The 17,500-nt window shown below is 42.5% G+C and overlaps 2 protein-coding genes across 3 annotated transcripts in view; both read left to right on the plus strand.

Annotated features, from left to right (window-relative positions):
* myt1la (myelin transcription factor 1-like, a) overlaps positions 1 to 11,337 on the plus strand; it is a 63,332-nt gene extending 51,995 nt beyond the window's left edge. Inside the window, 10 exon segments of the mRNA XM_048250416.1 lie at positions 837 to 958; positions 1,357 to 1,428; positions 1,548 to 1,610; positions 1,827 to 1,910; positions 2,977 to 3,198; positions 3,326 to 3,417; positions 3,994 to 4,097; positions 4,603 to 4,776; positions 6,510 to 6,572; positions 7,747 to 11,337. Coding sequence (XP_048106373.1) covers positions 837 to 958; positions 1,357 to 1,428; positions 1,548 to 1,610; positions 1,827 to 1,910; positions 2,977 to 3,198; positions 3,326 to 3,417; positions 3,994 to 4,097; positions 4,603 to 4,776; positions 6,510 to 6,572; positions 7,747 to 7,887 — 1,137 coding nt within the window. The 3' untranslated portion in view covers positions 7,888 to 11,337.
* A 1,082-nt stretch (positions 11,338 to 12,419) lies between these two features.
* The window catches only part of fez2b (fasciculation and elongation protein zeta 2b), a 13,037-nt gene continuing 7,956 nt past the window's right edge, over positions 12,420 to 17,500 (plus strand). For both annotated transcript variants that reach the window (XM_048250776.1, XM_048250777.1), the window contains exons 1-4: positions 12,420 to 12,795; positions 15,053 to 15,161; positions 15,416 to 15,532; positions 16,619 to 16,760. In XM_048250776.1, coding sequence (XP_048106733.1) covers positions 12,491 to 12,795; positions 15,053 to 15,161; positions 15,416 to 15,532; positions 16,619 to 16,760 — 673 coding nt within the window. In that variant the 5' untranslated portion in view covers positions 12,420 to 12,490. The remainder of the gene's footprint in view (positions 12,796 to 15,052; positions 15,162 to 15,415; positions 15,533 to 16,618; positions 16,761 to 17,500) is intronic.

The raw sequence follows: 17,500 nt of genomic DNA on the forward strand, positions 1-17,500 counted from the left end.
TGCTGTCAGTCAGTGTAATTTTGCCCTGTCTCTGTGCCTGCTTGTCTGTTTGTGTTTGTGTATGAATGGCTGTTTTTGTTTATGAATGAATCTCTCTTTTTTAGGGCATCTTTGTGTCTAGATGTCTCTTTCTCCTTAGCGGTCATTCTGTACATCTGTCTTCCTGTGTAGAAATTATCAAGGTTTAAAAGAGACATAATTTACATGATAATATTATATAGAATATGTATTACATTTATACCATATGTAATATATTATTTATAATATATGTATTGAGCAAAAGCTTTAATTTAAAGTGACATACAATAGAGCATGGATTTCTATGAGTAAATCAGTCAGTGAGTTCCCACGGTTTGAGTGTCACTTTACAACACTGGCCTTGGTCATCTTCTCTGGTCCTGCAGTTAGCAGTGGAAATGTGGAAAAGTCCATGACCTTGATGTTCTTAGAACCAGAGAGGTTCTAAAAGAGTCTTATGACCAATTGAACTAGTGACAGGTGTCCTGTGTTAATGTGTGACGAGTGCTTTGTCAAGAGTACTTTGAAGACATTGACCTATGACATGTAAGACCATCACGCAAGATCCTGTGTAGTGAGCCTGATGTTAGGTAGAGGTATGGAAATGACACCAGGGAACTCCACAGAAAGGACTAGAGAGACACCTATTGGATGAATAATTGCATCACATATTTATCTTAAATCAGCTATCTGCAGCATAAAGTTGCATTTTAGAAACATTCAGGAGATTGTTTTTAGAAACATCTCCGTGTCTACTGTCTTTTCCACATCTTTTGCTCTTCTCTTCCCTGCTCTGCCCTGTCCACCTCTCTCCATAGCCCGATGACATTGACCCTTTCCAAGACCTCCTGGATGAGCCCCAATATCCTGGAGAGGTGACCATGCCCAGTCCGAAACACAAATACAACCCCTGCAAGGAGGCCAAGAAAGAGATTATCACGTACGAAGACTCCTCCACACCCTCTAACAGACACCTTTTGCATCAGACATCCACTGCTAACTGCCCATTGTTAGTTACCATCTCACTTAGAGAATGCCTGTTTTTTTTAACACTCATGGTTATGGTTCATGTATTTAGCTATTGTCCAAAGCAACTAACAGAATACAAACATTACAATAGTTAAAAATGTAACAGTTTAAAAAAAAAATCATGCTTAGCATGATACAGTATACAGTATTAAAAACTTTCATGTATTATCCTCTGGGATCCTCTGGACTGATCTGTGCTGAGGGCGTCAGGGGTTCTCATGGCCCCTAAAGAGAGAATATTACTCGTAGTTGTGTGAGCTCTTGTCTGCCTCCTTGGTCAAACTCTGCCTGTCTGGTGTGTTCATGCAGCCTCTCCAGCTGCCAGCTGGCAGACAAAGGCATCCGGGGCGTGATGTCTGCATCCAACTCACAAGATCTGAAGTAAGTCTCTGTGTGTGTGTGTGTGTGGGTGTGTGTGTGTGTATGTGCGTGTGTCTTGAGCCTACTGTGTAATGGCACATCAGAAATCTGTTTCACCGGTCACTTGTCCTCGTCCTCAGGTGCCCTACTCCAGGCTGTGATGGCTCAGGCCACATCACAGGAAACTATGCCTCTCACAGGAGGTAAGGACTCTCATTCATCTGTGCCGTTCCACAACACCTGTGCCTTTCAGAGCACAGGTGGCTACAGGTAGTCTGGGTTAACCCAGGTGATGGCCTCTGCAGCTAAAGTTTACCTTAAAGATGTGTGTGTGTCTGTGTGTGTGTGTGTGTGTGCGTGTGTGTGTGTGTGTGTGTGTGTGTGTGTGTGCGCGTGCATGCGTTTGTGTTCTGTTGCAGTCTGTCGGGCTGCCCTAGAGCAAAGAAAAGTGGTATCAAGATTTTGCACAGCAAGGAAGACAAGGACGACCAGGAGCCAATCAGGTGAGGGCATGCAATCTCTGTCATACTTCCCTTTTTTGAGAGACATGATGAAGCATGGATTATTAATATCAAAACATGGTATGTTTAAAACTTAAAATTAATTCTTCATACAGAGCACTTTAGTTCTACAAGAAACCAAAATGTATATAGATGAATGAATTATGAACACGGGTTATTTCCGCTCTTTATTATGAACACGGGTTATATCCGCTCTTTATTATGAACATGGGTTATTTCCGCTCTTTATTATGAACACGGGTTATTTCCGCTCTTGAGGTGACCTCTGTTTTATGTTCACCTTTCCACTTCCCGCGAAGCACTGTTGTCTGTCTCCAAATCCGAGTGAAACCCCTAGTCTGTCTTGTCTTCCCCTGGCTGAATCCTTTAAGCTTTGACTGATGTGGGCATCCATTTGGCCCTCACGGCAGGGCGTCCGTCTGCCCTGCTTGTCCACCATCATCTACCTGTACCGCTGGCCGCGCCCTCCCTCCCCCAAAGCAGACCCTCCCGCTGCCATTGGCATCATCAATCTCAGTTGGTCATTTCTCACCCAGCTGGAGCAGGAGCAAGGCCCGCGGATGCCTGCTGTTAGGGCTGAACTCCTCGCCTGCACAAAGTCAGTCCAGACACCTTCGAGAACAAGTAGTGACTCCCCCCTCAAAGCAAGTGTTACTCACAGGCTAACTTTGGTGAAGGGCAGAGGACTCTGCTGTTGATACTGAAAGAAGTCTGGGGTTTGTCATGTTTTTATGTATATTTTGTGGGGGCGTTTAGCCATTATACAAATACGACAGGTGAGAGTGACGAAGTGTGTGGGAGAGAGATGAACGGGGGAAACCAGGTCCCCATAGGCACTTGGAGCCATAGGAGGAGACACACTACAGTTCCTGGGGTTTGTTTTGAGGGACTCTTTAGTCAAGGTCATTTTGACAACTCATGACCTTGGTGTTACCGAACTCTGTGTGAACAATTCCATATCTTTTCTCTTATGTGAATACTCCACGTTCACATGCTGAAGCTGCAACGTTACAGACTGAATTCATCACCCGTCCTCATGTCCTTTCAGGTGTCCAGTCCCTGGGTGTGATGGGCAAGGTCATGTGACTGGGAAGTACGCCTCGCACCGCAGTGCCTCGGGGTGCCCCCTGGCGGCCAAGCGGCAGAAGGACGGGCTGGTGAACGGTGCCCAGTTTGCCTGGAAGTCTGGAAAGACAGACGGCATGTCCTGCCCCACTCCAGGCTGCGACGGCTCTGGGCATGTCAGTGGGAGCTTCCTGACACACCGGAGGTGTGTGCTTGTATTTGTATGTGTGTGTGTGTGTGTGTGTGTGTGTGTACATGTGTTTTAATGTACTGGCAAAATATCTTAGGTAAATAATGTTATTAATTAATTGAATTTATGCATCTCTCCTCAGTCTGTCAGGCTGTCCACGTGCCTCATCAGCAATGAAGAAGGCTCGCATGACTGGGGTGGAGATGCTGACGCTCAAACAGAGGCCCAGTAAAGGTAACAGTACTGCAAATAATCCTGTAACGTTACTGCATCTTATCTTGTAACGTTACTGCGTCTTATCTCGTAACGTTACTGCATTTTATCTTGTAACGTTACTGCATCTTATCTCGTAACGTTACTGCATCATATCCCGTAACGTTACTGCATCTTATCCCGTAACGTTACTGCATCTAATCCCGTAACGTTACTGCATCTAATCCCGTAACGTTACTGCATCTTATCCTGTAACATTACTACATCTAATCCTGTAACGTTACTGCATTTTATTCTATAACGTTACTGCATCTTATCCTCTAATGTTACCGCATCTACAGTACTGTACCTTAGCTTCATGACAGGCCCCATGAAGCTACAGCATTTACAGGACATTTACAATCAGTCTGAGTCAAAGAATTAGTAAAGAATTACCAGTGAACAAAGAGGAGAACGGCAAATGTCAAATGAACTGCCAAAAGCCAAATGAAGTGCCAACTCTTTATGTAGTTAAGATCTATTTTCAAGAGTATGTTAAAGACCAAAACTTTAGTAAACAAGTAGACTCAAGGTGTATAATTATTTAATTCTTCTCAGGAATAGAGAATGATGAAGAGATCAAGCAGCTGGATGAAGAAATCAAAGATCTGAACGAGTCCAATCATCAAGTGGAGTCAGACATGATTAAACTGAGGACACAGGTAACACTTCTTGACATTTCCGTTTCAAAGCAACTAGGCTGAACTTATAAAAGAGGTATCGAGTAAACCTATACTAATAGCATATGCCAAGAAATCAATTCACTACATCATGTCATGCATTGATATGAGAATATTTAATTGGAGTTTTTTTTTTTCTGTCATGCAGTATGCAGTAGTTATTGACCCACACTGTTGTTAGCGTTCATTACCGTCACCCTCTCTAGGGGGCAAAGGGTATTACCAGTAATCAGGTCGGGCTGTCAATCTGTCTGTGTGTGTGGGGGGGAGTGGGTCACTCATATAACTTATACTACTGGTTCAGTTTACGGTACCTCAAAGTTTCCTGAATGGTAGAGGTTCACTGTATTCTGGTCCTCCTACATGATGATGTGGATCCACAGTGGGGAGCTGCAGTCGCCTGACTGCTTGAGGAGAGGTCAGAGGTCAGAAGCAGTGGTTCAGTGAGAGCCTCCTCACAGACTTAACCTAGCTGTCTCCCCCACAGATCACCACCATGGAGACCAACCTGAAGTCCATCGAGGAGGAGAACAAGGCCATCGAGCAGCAGAACGACTCTCTGCTCCATGAGCTGGCCAACCTCAGCCAATCGCTCATCAACAGCCTCGCCAACATCCAGCTGCCACACATGGTGAGAGACAACACACAGTCTCTACACATGGTGAGACACACACACACACACACACACATGCATGCACACACACTCTCTCTCTCTCACACACACACACACACACACACACACACACACACAGAAAGAAAGAGAGAGACACACACACAGAGAGAGAGAGACACACACACACACACAGAGAGACACACACACAGAGACACACACAGAGAGAGAGAGAGAGAGAGAGACACACACACACACACACAGACAGACAGACACACACACACACACACACACACACACACACACTGAATCACACCCAGTCCCAGCACACATCTCATAAACACACATGCATGCATATAGTATGTCAAAGCAATATTATAGTAACGTAAAGGCCAATTAACTGCTACTTTACAATGACCTTTAAGGCGGGGATCACATTAGCCAGCGTAACGCAACACTCAAACCATAAGTTCCATCTCATTCCTACGGTAACACAAACAATTTGCCTTAACTGACAATTGAATACGCTCGCGTTGCACTTTGAAAGTTGAACCAAGTTCAACGCTCAGCTTGCTCAACGCTCAGCTTGCTCAACGCTCAGCTTGCTCAAGGCTAGCATTACACCAGCGTTGCCACCATTCCGCTGCCGAACCATAGAGAACAATAGGAAACCAGCCGCTTGCCACTGGCTAATGTGATCCCCGCCTAAAGGTTCTTACTCCATGGAATATTGACATAAATTATTTTCTCCATCTGCTTCCTGTCTTCCTGTGCGTTGTGGAGATTCTCATTGTCTGCTCTTCTTTAGAACTCTGGCTCCTCACCCTAACCCACCCCAGTCACTGCTCTTTGTGTCACCATCCACACTTTTTCTCATGGTGCCATTAATTATCCAATCACACGCCTTTGTCTAATCCACATCAATGGTAGCAGTGGTCGTGATTGGATAATTGCTACTCGTGGAGAATAACAAGGTCTTGGATTGGTTCCAGCACTTACGTTGATCATCAGAGACCTTCACTGTGCCCTGATGTGCTTTGGCTACAAGGTGTTAAATGGTTAAACATGTGTTGGATGTTTGTCTGAGCAATGGGTTGGATGGTTGTCTGCGCAATGTGTTGGATGTTTGTTTGAAAAAATGAACAGTAAACTAAATAAAATTGGTCCTGCAATCAAGAATTTAAACACGTCAGTCTGTCAACAACAGATACTGGATGAATAACCAAAAGCTGTTTTCCTACAGAAGTCACCATTTGACTTGTTATGTGGGCCTACACACTTTTACTCCACTTCTCCATTATGTAATGCTTTATTGAGGATGTTCACGCTTAATCTGATTAGGAGTCTGATTATTTCTCCCTCTAATAAATGGACATGCTGTTCCAGTAATATTCCTAAAGCCTTTAGCACATTTCCATCTCGTTTAGATTTCATTCAGCAGCAAAAGCTTTTTTTTTATTGAATCCAGCCAAACTGATTTGAATCCTCTCTTATTTCCTGCTATCCATAGATCAACAATAATATTAAATTATTTCCATGTACCACCCTTTTAGCAATGTGCCTGATACAATGATGAGGTCAAATTCCACCCAAGTTCCAGTCAGTCCACTTCGGTCAGATTTGTTTAAATGTCATAAGAGGAAAAGAGCAACTCATAAATGTCCGTTTTATAATCTCCACAGACGGTGTTAGGCTTGTGTGAACATCTGCTAGGAGGCGTGGTGTCCACCCACTCCCTCTGGACCTCTTGGCTAATAGTATTCTCTCTGCACCTCTCTCTGTAGACCACGCTGCCCCAGAAAGATGTGCCTGTTAGACATAGCTGCTGTTTACAGACGGCCCAAAGAGTAAGACAACCCTTTTCACTGTCCAACTAATGTCCACCCACTCCCCCTTCCTCTCTGTCCAAAATTACCCATAACCCCTTCTTCCTACCCCTTTAAACCTCCGCTATAAGTTTGACCTCATTTGTGAATACAGTGTGGGGTTATCCAAACTGTCCTCATACGTGGCATTGTTATGAGACTCTTTTGATCAGACCATAGTCCTGCAGCGCCCTCTATGGACCACAGAGAGGCATGCAGGCCAGGATGCCGCAGCCGAGACAAAAAAAGCCAAATTAATATCCTGTGTGTGGAAAATACATCAGATTGCATGACAACACTCTAATGAAGGAACAGTTTATATGTGTGTGTGTGTGTGTGTGTGTCAGTATTTCAGTATTTAATTGTGCTCTGTGTGTGTATGTGTGCGTGCGAGTGGGTGTGAGTGTGTGTGTGTGTGTGTTTGTGTGAGTGCATCGGTCATGCTGCTTCGCCTCCCTGTTTCATTCTTTCCACATGGGAAATGAACACTGCCTGCCATTACGCATTCATATTCACAAGCCATATGAACACAGTCAAAACTGCCTTGGACTTGACTTGGTTTCTGCTTGATTGATATCTTCCACATAGCCTCTATTTTTTTAAACAAGACAACATAGATTTATAGTTTAGGGATGCATGCCACACACACACACACACACACACACACACCATATCCTTCATATCCTTTTCTTCCTACTGTGTTTCTGGAGAGGTGAATATGAGATTTTGGCTTAGAGCAGGTCATTGAACTAATCAGTATCTGGAACTGCCTTGAAACAATTAAAATGTGTACAGAGATTCCTCCTCCTGGACAGGAAGCTGTCCAGAAGCATAGCATAATCTCATTATGACAGGCTTTTTGCATTACATCTTTAACGATCACTTTCACTGGATTTTGGTCTGTCTGACACTCTGAATATATTTCCTGACAGCCTGTCTCCCATGTGTACGAGACACCAGATTATAAACAGACGACTGCTCCGCTCTGTGTGTCCCTGGCTGTGTTGTGTTACATCACTGTACCTACTTTCTCTGTGTCTGTGTCTGTGTGTGTGTGTGTGTGTGTGTGTGTGTATGTGTGTGTGTGTGTGTGTGTGTGTGTGTGTGTGTGTGAGACTCTAACTGACTCTGCTTGATCCCCCTCCCCCACCCACAGGAGCCTATGAACGAGCAGAACTTTGACACGTACGTGGACACGCTGACAGACATGTACACGCACCAGGACCAGTACCAGAGCCCGGAGAACAAGGCGCTTCTGGAGAACATCAAGCAGGCCGTGCAGGGCATCCACGTGTAAGGGTGGGGGCCCTCCTGAACTAACCAATGGCTGAAGCCGTCACTGAGTCTGATGGCAGCGTCACCCAATCAAATTCAAACATGTTGAGCAAAACAACATGAAAAAAAAAGATACAAGGGAAGAGGACGCAGAGGAGACGAGACAGATGTAACATTTATGGATCATTATTTTATGGCTGTAATTTATCTAATAATTTTTGCATTATGAACAGTGCTGATACGCTCTCAAAATTCCATAACTATGATTTAATGCCTTGCTTTAAATGTAATTACCAATTGTGGCACTTGTTTTAAACAGCATTCATATTTTGTACATTTTCATATGACCTGACATAATGTGATGTAATGTTTATAGCTGCTAATTAATGTATGCACATTTTAGTGTATATGTGTGTTATTTTAAAAGATTATTGACTAAATGACAGATCTTGAAATGTGCAGTAGGGTGGAATGTTACAGGCTGAGAGTGCAAGGAGCAGTGTTTCATAGAACCTTTTTTTCCTTGGGAAAACATGTCTGTGTATAGGCTGTTTGGTGGTTGTATATTTATACGTTTTGTAAAAACAGAAAAAAGTAAAAAAAGTCATGAGTGTCCGAGGAAGGCTTTAGGGTCGGAGGAGAATCCTGTCAGTGGTCATGCAGGTTCCCTGTGGTCATGCAGTGTGGCTTTGACAACCCAGAAGAGATTAGAAATAAAACCAAACTATATATGATTGCAAACATCATGACACGGAAACTTATTGGTGTGTATCCCATAAACTAGAGTAAGACTGTAACACATGAGAAATATGTTAACTGTTTTGTGGTTTTGAAATTTCCCATTCAGACATGAATATTAAATAGACAATCCAGCATTTTAACCATTTAGCTATATGGTCAAAAAGTTCAACAGAATATTAGCAATATGTGACAATGACTCAATCATATCCTTAGATATGGGATGCAAATATTTGGGTATATGCAATTTCATATTTGTGAGCGGTACCCGTTAAAAACGAGTGCATTTTTACTAACTGTAAAGAATTGTTTTTTTTTTTGTATGGACCTTTCTACAATCATATTTCGAGAATGAAACACCAATGGTCGATTCCAAAATGAGAGAGGTTTCATTGCTCTCCATGTCAGGGTCATCCTGGTTTCCATGTTCTGATGTTTTAGTTTATGTATGTATGTATGTATTTATTTATTTATTTATCTATTTATTTAGCTGTTGTGGGGGTTTTTTGTATGCACTGACAAAGAGAGACTAAGTTAGTGATGGGGGTGAAGATGTTGTAATGATGTAATCAGTGGACTGGATATACAGGGTTTATACCTCTAGCGTGTGACTGCACTTGTCCTTCTCCTGTACATATACTCAACCAACCAATCACTCTGCTTACGAGTCTGCATAGAACCAGGAAGAATCCAGGCCCCAGCCCAAGTCACCTTTTTGACTTCAGTGGAAAAGTCTGACTCCAACAGAAAGTAAAGTCAGAACAGCAAACGGCTGGGCTTCTGGTCAAGGATTGGTTCTTCATAGACTGATACATACATACTGATGGTTCCATCATTGCTAAAAACATTATGGCTGCACTTTAACCTCATACAAACCAGTGTGACACGGGGACTTCTAAAAACTGTATGAAATACCACACTCACAGTACATGAACATTACTTTAAATCACTTCAACTGGTGTAACGTTATTTTTGTTTTTAAATACTTTTCACATACATTTGTTGTGTTATTCAAGTCTCATTTTGATATGACAATCTTCATTTTTTCATTCCAACTTTACTGCGAGCCTTTTGGCAAGGTGTATAGGCTCAGGCTAAAACGACCCACCCATTCAGTAAATTGTGTGCTCACGGCACCATTGTGAAATGCATTTGGATGGTTTCCAGTCAAATGTGCAACATTGCAACTGTACAAAGTCATTGTTCAGAAGTCATTGAATGTCCATGGTAGCTCCTGTTCAACCACAATAGTACAATCATATCCAATATTTTGCCTGATAAACGGACGGTGCTGAGACTGCAAGTCATGAGAATATACAAATGTTCTGCTGTTTGATAAATGAAAAAGTAAATGTGTATGTGCAACAAAGAGGATTTTGCTGGAACATTCGTCATTGAATACTTTCCTAATGGCACTTGATGGTTGCTGCAGATTGAACTAATAAGTAATTTATTGTAGCAAATTTCAAATAAATTCATTATGCAGCCACATAAAGTTAGTTTTTCGCAACCCTTTTTTTTTTTTACTAACAAACTTCTATGCGAACGCCAAAAACAGTAGAATCCAACACTGATGTCCTCAACCAATGGCACTTTGTTTTTACTGTCCTGTGTGTTTAAACAAAGCTGCATGCTGACTGACATTTAACAGTTTTATCACTGTGTTAGTTTATGCAGCTGCTTATCTGACAGTGATGATCATTCTTTTTTTTTTTTTCATTAATTTTTTTCTGTGCCAAATGTACAAGTAAACACATATTTGTCTTAAATACTTTTTTCTGAACTAGTCAGTTTGACTTTAAGGGAACTGAGATGGCAGATTGTTTATATCCTTTTCTTAAAGGGACAATCAAATCCCTTGATCCTAGAGTGTTCCAAGTCCATACACTACATTATGTATTGTTATATATATATATATAAAAAAAGAAAACTATTTCACAAGACAGCCTGGATGTTAGCTTGGATATGATATGAGTATTCCTGTTGTCCAATTCACAACATCTCTGTGTTGCCAATGAAGTTGCTCTGGCCCACACGGTCATTTAAAGGGCGGGTATATGAGGTGCTAGCTAATTACATCACCCATGCGCTCGGGGGTTTCCAGTGAACCAAGGGGCAAAGTCCTCCGGGCTGCCCACCCCTAGTCCTCAGCTTTGTGTATGCAGCTTATTGCCAATGTAGTACTGCTTCAAATAGACTTATAGCAAATGTAAAAAAAAAAGAAATAAAATAAGCATTTTCATCAACGGTCATCATTGCCTATACTACAGAAAAGGGGATTTTAAGCACAATTCAGCTGCCTGACTGCTGTTGGCACATATATTGTAATAATAACAAAATGGATAAGGTTATATGTGACTATTTACATTTAGAACATTATGGTGTCACATGCTTAAACGCAAAGTAATTTTCTTATGAAAACATGGGAGCTCATCATCAGAGTATGATACATTTTCCATTACAAAAATGTTTCAACTAATCCTTTGATGACAGGATTTTATATGACATCACCTTCCTTCTCGCTTTCTCTCTAACTCTCCTTCTTTCTCTCTGTCGCTCGATTGTTCATTTATTTTTGTACCACATGGCATGGCATTTTGTTGATATAATACTTTTGCTATAAATGTTTAAAATCACACATTGCAGTGATATTTCATTTTGAAATCGTGAACTTTGTACAATTTTTATCATGCTGGTGTTAACATCTACTCTAAATAAAACCCGTGTTGCCATAGTCACGGTTGCAAGGCCATTTCTTTTGTTTTGGGGGTCGTGTGCTGACAAAGAAAGACTAAATGGGTGAAGAGAGTTAGTGATGGGTGGAAATGTTATGTGGATGTAACCAGTGGGCTGGATATACAGGGTTTACTTGTCTTTTCCTGTAGTCCTACAAATATACTCAACCAACTAATCACTCTGCCTGCTTACAAATCTGCATGAAACCAAGAAGATTCCATTCCTTCTTATCCCACCAGTTCGAAGACAATGTTCAATGAAGATGGGGTAAATTATATAAAAAATATTTCTATCACACTCCTCAACTCCGCTTTGTGGAGACCTTAAATTAAGGAAAGAAGAAAGGAACTGGAAGCTGACTTGAGCTGACAGCAGCATTACCATGGACAATTACAGCAGCCTAATAGAAGGTATTGGGAAAACAAAGATATTGGATAAGGTTGGGTGTTTTCTGTCTTGTGATGACGACCCTAAAGCAGGTGCTCTGACTGCCTGCTCAGAGGGATCAGGGATTATGTGTGTCTGAGTGTGTGTGCACTCCATCTGTGGATGCAGCCAGGGCCCCATTTTGTTTCTTCGGTCTTCATTTAGCCCCCACATGTAGCCCATGTTATTGCATCTATCCCTGCCTGAGTCCACCTGAGCTCTGTTAAAGGTGACCAAGAAGGTTGTCTTAGTCTATCTGCAGCCACAATATTTCCTGACAAAACACATGCAGCCACTCCCTTACAAAAAAATAACTGCATAGCCTACTTCTATCAATACTGCAGTTTTGGAGGACATATTTGCAGTTCTTATGCAGGAAATGTAGTATTTTGGACATGAAACTGTACTGCACTGTACTGTAACATAACTTTGTAAGGGGTCTGCTGCAATGATATTCCCTGACAAAACACAACTCGTTAATCCTACAAATATGTTGACAAAATACTGTATTGAGATAGTAAAAGAAACTCACGGGGTTAGCTACTGCCAATGAGCAAAATTAATCTGGGGAATGACACTGGCAAGCAGCAGCTGCGACGGGGGTCCAAGCTCATAAGCTAACAAGTCACGGGTAGAGTGGGTGGGGCTCCGGGATGTCTCAGCTGGTCCTCAAGAGCGTCTGTCTCGAACCGAAGTTCAGTGAGTCTTGTTGTCCCGTAGCAGTGATGGCTGCTCCGTTAGCACACTTCGATGAAGACTGGCAGGACTTTAATGAATTCAGACCTACCTCTGAATGGCCAAATCAGCTGGATCAGATCAACTCCAATGTCGGTGACACAACAGGGTTTGAGGACTTTTCAGATCTGGACAACAGTTTTTCAGGGGAGATATGCAGCTTCAAGTCAATGGAAGACCTTGTGAACGATTTTGATGAGAAGCTAAATATGTGTTTTCGGAATTACAACACTAAGATAGAAAATATCGCTCCAGTACAACCCATCACAGAAGATAATTTCCTGAAGGACGACGAGTAAGTAACGTTATGACACTATCGCCTTTTTATTTGTCCATGTTTCACTGCCTATGTAACAACAGGGCATCAGCTAGCAAGGAAACGTTAGCTTGCTAGTCACCCAGCACAGTAGCAGCAGCTAAGTAATCTCAGTGAGAGCAGCATTTTAACTCGTTTACATGAGGTCGGATTGCAAATTAACCAATAAACTATAGATTTGCAACCAGATTAGCAAATTAACCAATTAGTGTTAAGGGGTCGCAGATAACGTTAGCAAAATTATTATAGCTGACCACAGAGCTGGGCTAACTTCACTGCTAGTGATAGCAAGATCAACTAGCCAAAGAGGTCCGTACGTTATATGCCTGCGCATAAACAGTGGACTGGGAAAAGATGGCTAACTAACCCGATAAGTAGGTAGGTTAGTAAGCGTGGCAATTTACAGGAATATTGTTATTGCTAAATGGTAGGCTATCTGTTGTAGCAATGAGGTATTTGGGTAAGTCGCGGTAGCGGTGGCAAATGACTGGTCATAGCTTTAAAAACTGACACAACGATAGCCAACTCAAGCCTCACAAAAACACCTCTGTGGCCATAAGTAAAAGTGGAAAAAAACGACCCTATGTAAGTTAAACAAATAGGTAAACTTACTGGTATAAGTATTTGATGACTTGTTATAAACACTGGCATTTCACTTCAGGATAAAAGTACTGTGTACTTAAATTGTAGCAAGTCACTTTACCTGTATCATGAAAATATTGACGAACAGCTTTCAGATCCATCAGTGGGGTGATTATTCTGTCCAGGTCTGTTTATCGTACAGAAACATGCAAAACATTACGTAACCTCAACTGGTTCCACTGTTTATTTTAGAGAGTACATTTGTCACTCAGACATCAGATAGTTAAAACTGATCTATTCACTTTTTGGTTTTCCACATAATCTCTACCATTGTCTCACTAGACATTCTGTGAAAGTGACTCCACAATGCAGTGAATAAATCCATAATTCCTGTTCTTTGTTTAACTGATGGTAATTTTCCTCTTCCAACCCACAGATGCATGACGTGTCTTTGAAGATTATGTTGCAATGTATTGAATATTGCAGAATCACTGTCATGATGCAGTTGTTATCATGACGGGCGATGGGTTGTGATAATTAACTCACAATCTGATACTGTTAACCCCACCCCTGCTAGAGAGACTTTGGGGATTAAGAGAAAAACTCATGGGGCGAATTGTACTGCCTTCCTTCTCATGGTGGAACGGTAGACAATAATGGAAGGAGATTTTCTCCCCTGACATTTTCCAGCGCTAGATAGCAGTTCGAAGAGGACATGTAGGCTATTTTTCTGCCCGGGTCTTTGTGTCTGTGGTTTTCATATGTGGTCGTCTGTGATCATGCATGTTAATGTGCATCTGCATGTGTGTGTGTGTGCGCGCATGTATTCGTGCGTGTGTGTGTTCTTTGGTAATGTTATAGACATGCCACTTCAAAGGCTGGCGGGGGATCCGAAGCCTGGAAATGGCCTCCCTGACATGTCGCACCAGAGAAAGAGCAGCGAAGATGCAGGGATATCAGAGACAAGGATGGAGAGAGACAGGGCAGTAGAGACGAAGAGATGCGTAAAAAAGAGATGCTTAAAAGAGAAACATGGAGAGCAGGGCGAAGCCAGAAAAAGGAGAACAGAGAGAGAGAGTCAGAGAAACATGGAGAGCAGGGCGAAGCCAGAAAGAGGAGAGAGAGAGAGAGAGAGAGAGAGAGAGCAAGGCATGGAGATGAGACGAGAAGCGAAGCGACTGCGAGGACTGTTGCGAATGTGTGGTGGATAGAGCAGAGAGGCATAGGCGGAGTTCACACTTGACTGCACTGTCCTCAGGGCGAGCCTCGCTGTCTTAACAACGTCCAGTCTCCTCGTACAGACCCAGACCGGTTTAACCCCACTGCTATCTCTGCGTTCAAGCAAAGCGAGATTTCATTTGAAGACTTGTTCAGCTAGGGGATGCTGTCAAAAGTCATCATGAAATCATTTGAAGCAGACTATACTGTACTTTTAATTTTAATGAGTCAGTACCATCTGGTGTGGAGCTTTCAGGGTACAGTCCCCATATGAAAGTTCATTTCAAAAGTTGCATGCGAGGGTATAGGCTATAGCCTACATCTAAGTTGTTACTTGATTTAGTTCTGGTAAATTGGCAGGTGAACCAATACACCTTGGAGCTGTACTGTAGATATGTAGTAGATCCTTACATAAGTCTCTGTCCTCTTCCTATAGAATCTGGAACGCTCTGACGGATAACTATGGCAACGTGATGCCAGTGGACTGGAAAACCTCTCACACACGCTCCCTCCACTTACCCACCCTCAACCTAACAGAGCAGAGGGTAAGCCTACAGTCACATCACAAGGCCATGTGATGTCCATGGTCCCACAGCATGAAGACATACAAAAATATCATTTGATGCATTTAGCATTTTATGTTTGAGACTATTTTTGTGTTCTGCAGTAGGTTTTAAACTACTGGTTACTGGTGCAGTTTTCACATTTTGTGTGTTTGCGTTTGTGTTTATATTTACTTGCATTTTGTGTGTTTGCGTTTGTGTTTATATTTACTTACATGTGTATGTTCCCCCATTAGAAAGAGGACAACTCGTCACTGGACCTCTCAGATGATGAGGAGCTGCGGGAGCAAATGGACATGCACTCCATCATCGTGTCGTGTGTCCACGATGAGCCACTCTTCACCGCTGAGCAGGTCAGTTACAACACTCTCTGTTGGGCTCCATTGAGCAGGAGATGGGATATATTATTTGGAAAATAAATAGCAATGCTTCCTCCTCACTGGTTGTTTGCAGCAGTTCATACACTTTAGTGAAGGGTTACTCGACCATTCAGTGACCTGCCAGACTAGCGTTCAAACCATGGGTCAAGCTACCAGTGCCAAGCACACTATTGAGGTGCACTCAGATTCCTTGTGTAAACACAGAATACAAAATGGCAGGTAGTCCTTCTCATAGCGTGGTAGTGGTTAGAACATGAAACAGCATTTTTATTGCTGCTACATGTAAATAAACATTTTGCTTTTTGCATAATGGACACTGCAATCAAGGTCCTGGCTGTAGGTTCCGAGTTCCCAAATAAGCATATCCCTGTAGGTTAAATAATAAAAACATAATTATTTTCATTTTTCTCTGACCGATTTAGATAGGAAATGGAAGATAGGTTTCCACTTCACTCCTGAAAAATGCCTCAGAATAGAATCCTTTCTGAGGCCATTTGGCATCTATTTCTCCCGATAGCAGCGTTTATAACGATCCCTGTACTGTGGAAGGAGTTTTTAGCTCCCGGTTTAACTAATGAGTCAGACTCACTATATTTGGGCAACGCCATCAGCAACTCTTTTCTGGGACACACCCTGCAGAATTTGTGCCTGGAAATCTTTAATACTGCGTTCACAGCACAACAGGCGCCTCTGTTTTTGTTTTTTGTTTTTTTTAGTTGCGGAGCTTTAGGCTAGAATGTGCTGCATTGTAGGTAACCGTGACAACCCTTTATGAGATACAGAACTGTGTGAAAGTTCTTGGCACCCCTCAGGAGCCACACTAGGATGTCTGGCCCCACAAGTGTTGTTGGGGGACTGTGGTTGTATTTTTGGGAACATTATGCACTGACCACAAGCCACTGTGTTCTGAGAGGGTTGTTGTTGACCTTGACTAGGCCATAGCAATGCAGATGTTATCGTGGTGGATGTACAACAAGAGCGTCATGTGATAGGGGTCACTGAAGGGGAAAATGCTGGTATATCTCTTAAGTGTGACTGTGTGTGTGTGTGTGTCTTTAGGTTATTGAGGAAATTGAGGAGATTATGCAAGAGTCTCCAGACCCAGAGGAGGATGACAGTCCATCTCAGTCCGACATGTCTCTGCTCTGCCAGGAGATGAACACACTCAACAGGTCCAGCTCCACCAGCAGCTACGAAGAGAGTAAGTGTGTGTCTGTGTCTGTGTTTTTTAGATATCCCTCTACAGCAACTAGCTACCCCTGCTGACCATGGTTATTATTGCCACAATACGAGTGTGAAGGATTAGGGAATTGGAGATATTGTTAGCCTGTGTTTGTAAGCGTTGAGGTGGGCATAAATGTAGGCCATATTAATTATATAAGACACCCTGCATTGTATAATGGGTTCTGTAATTGGCGTCCAGTCGCATAAATCAGAGATTACGTAATGTTGATGCTATAAGCAGCCACACAGCACAGTGTGTGTTCAGGCTTATTACGGACCATATACCTCATATGAGGATTTACATAATACCAAACTCTGGCCTGTGTGTGTGTGTGTGTGTGTGTGTGTGTGTGTGTGTGAGAGAGGTTGTCATAATGTGTGTGTGTTTGTGTTAGTCCAACTGGAGGCATTATGTGGATGTGGCTGCACGTGTGCATGAGTGAAGATGCTGTGCCTTTGATGCTGTTGGGAGCATGGTCAGCAGCAAAGTATTAGTTAGTTGTGTGTTGACTGTGCGTGCTTGTCAGTTTGGCTGTCTGTAGAACTTGAGCATGTATGTGTCGGAGATGGAGAGAGAGAGAGAGAGAAAGCGAAAGCAGACTATCTCATAAGAGCTGCTGGCAAAGTGACTTGAGCTGTCATTCTACATCTCATTCAGCTTCTAGCAACTGAATCATGGCTCTGTGTGTGTGTGAGGGGGGCATCTGTTCTATTTAT

The sequence above is a fragment of the Alosa alosa genome, chromosome 8 (genome assembly GCF_017589495.1).
Source record: "Alosa alosa isolate M-15738 ecotype Scorff River chromosome 8, AALO_Geno_1.1, whole genome shotgun sequence".
NCBI lineage: Eukaryota > Metazoa > Chordata > Actinopteri > Clupeiformes > Clupeidae > Alosa > Alosa alosa.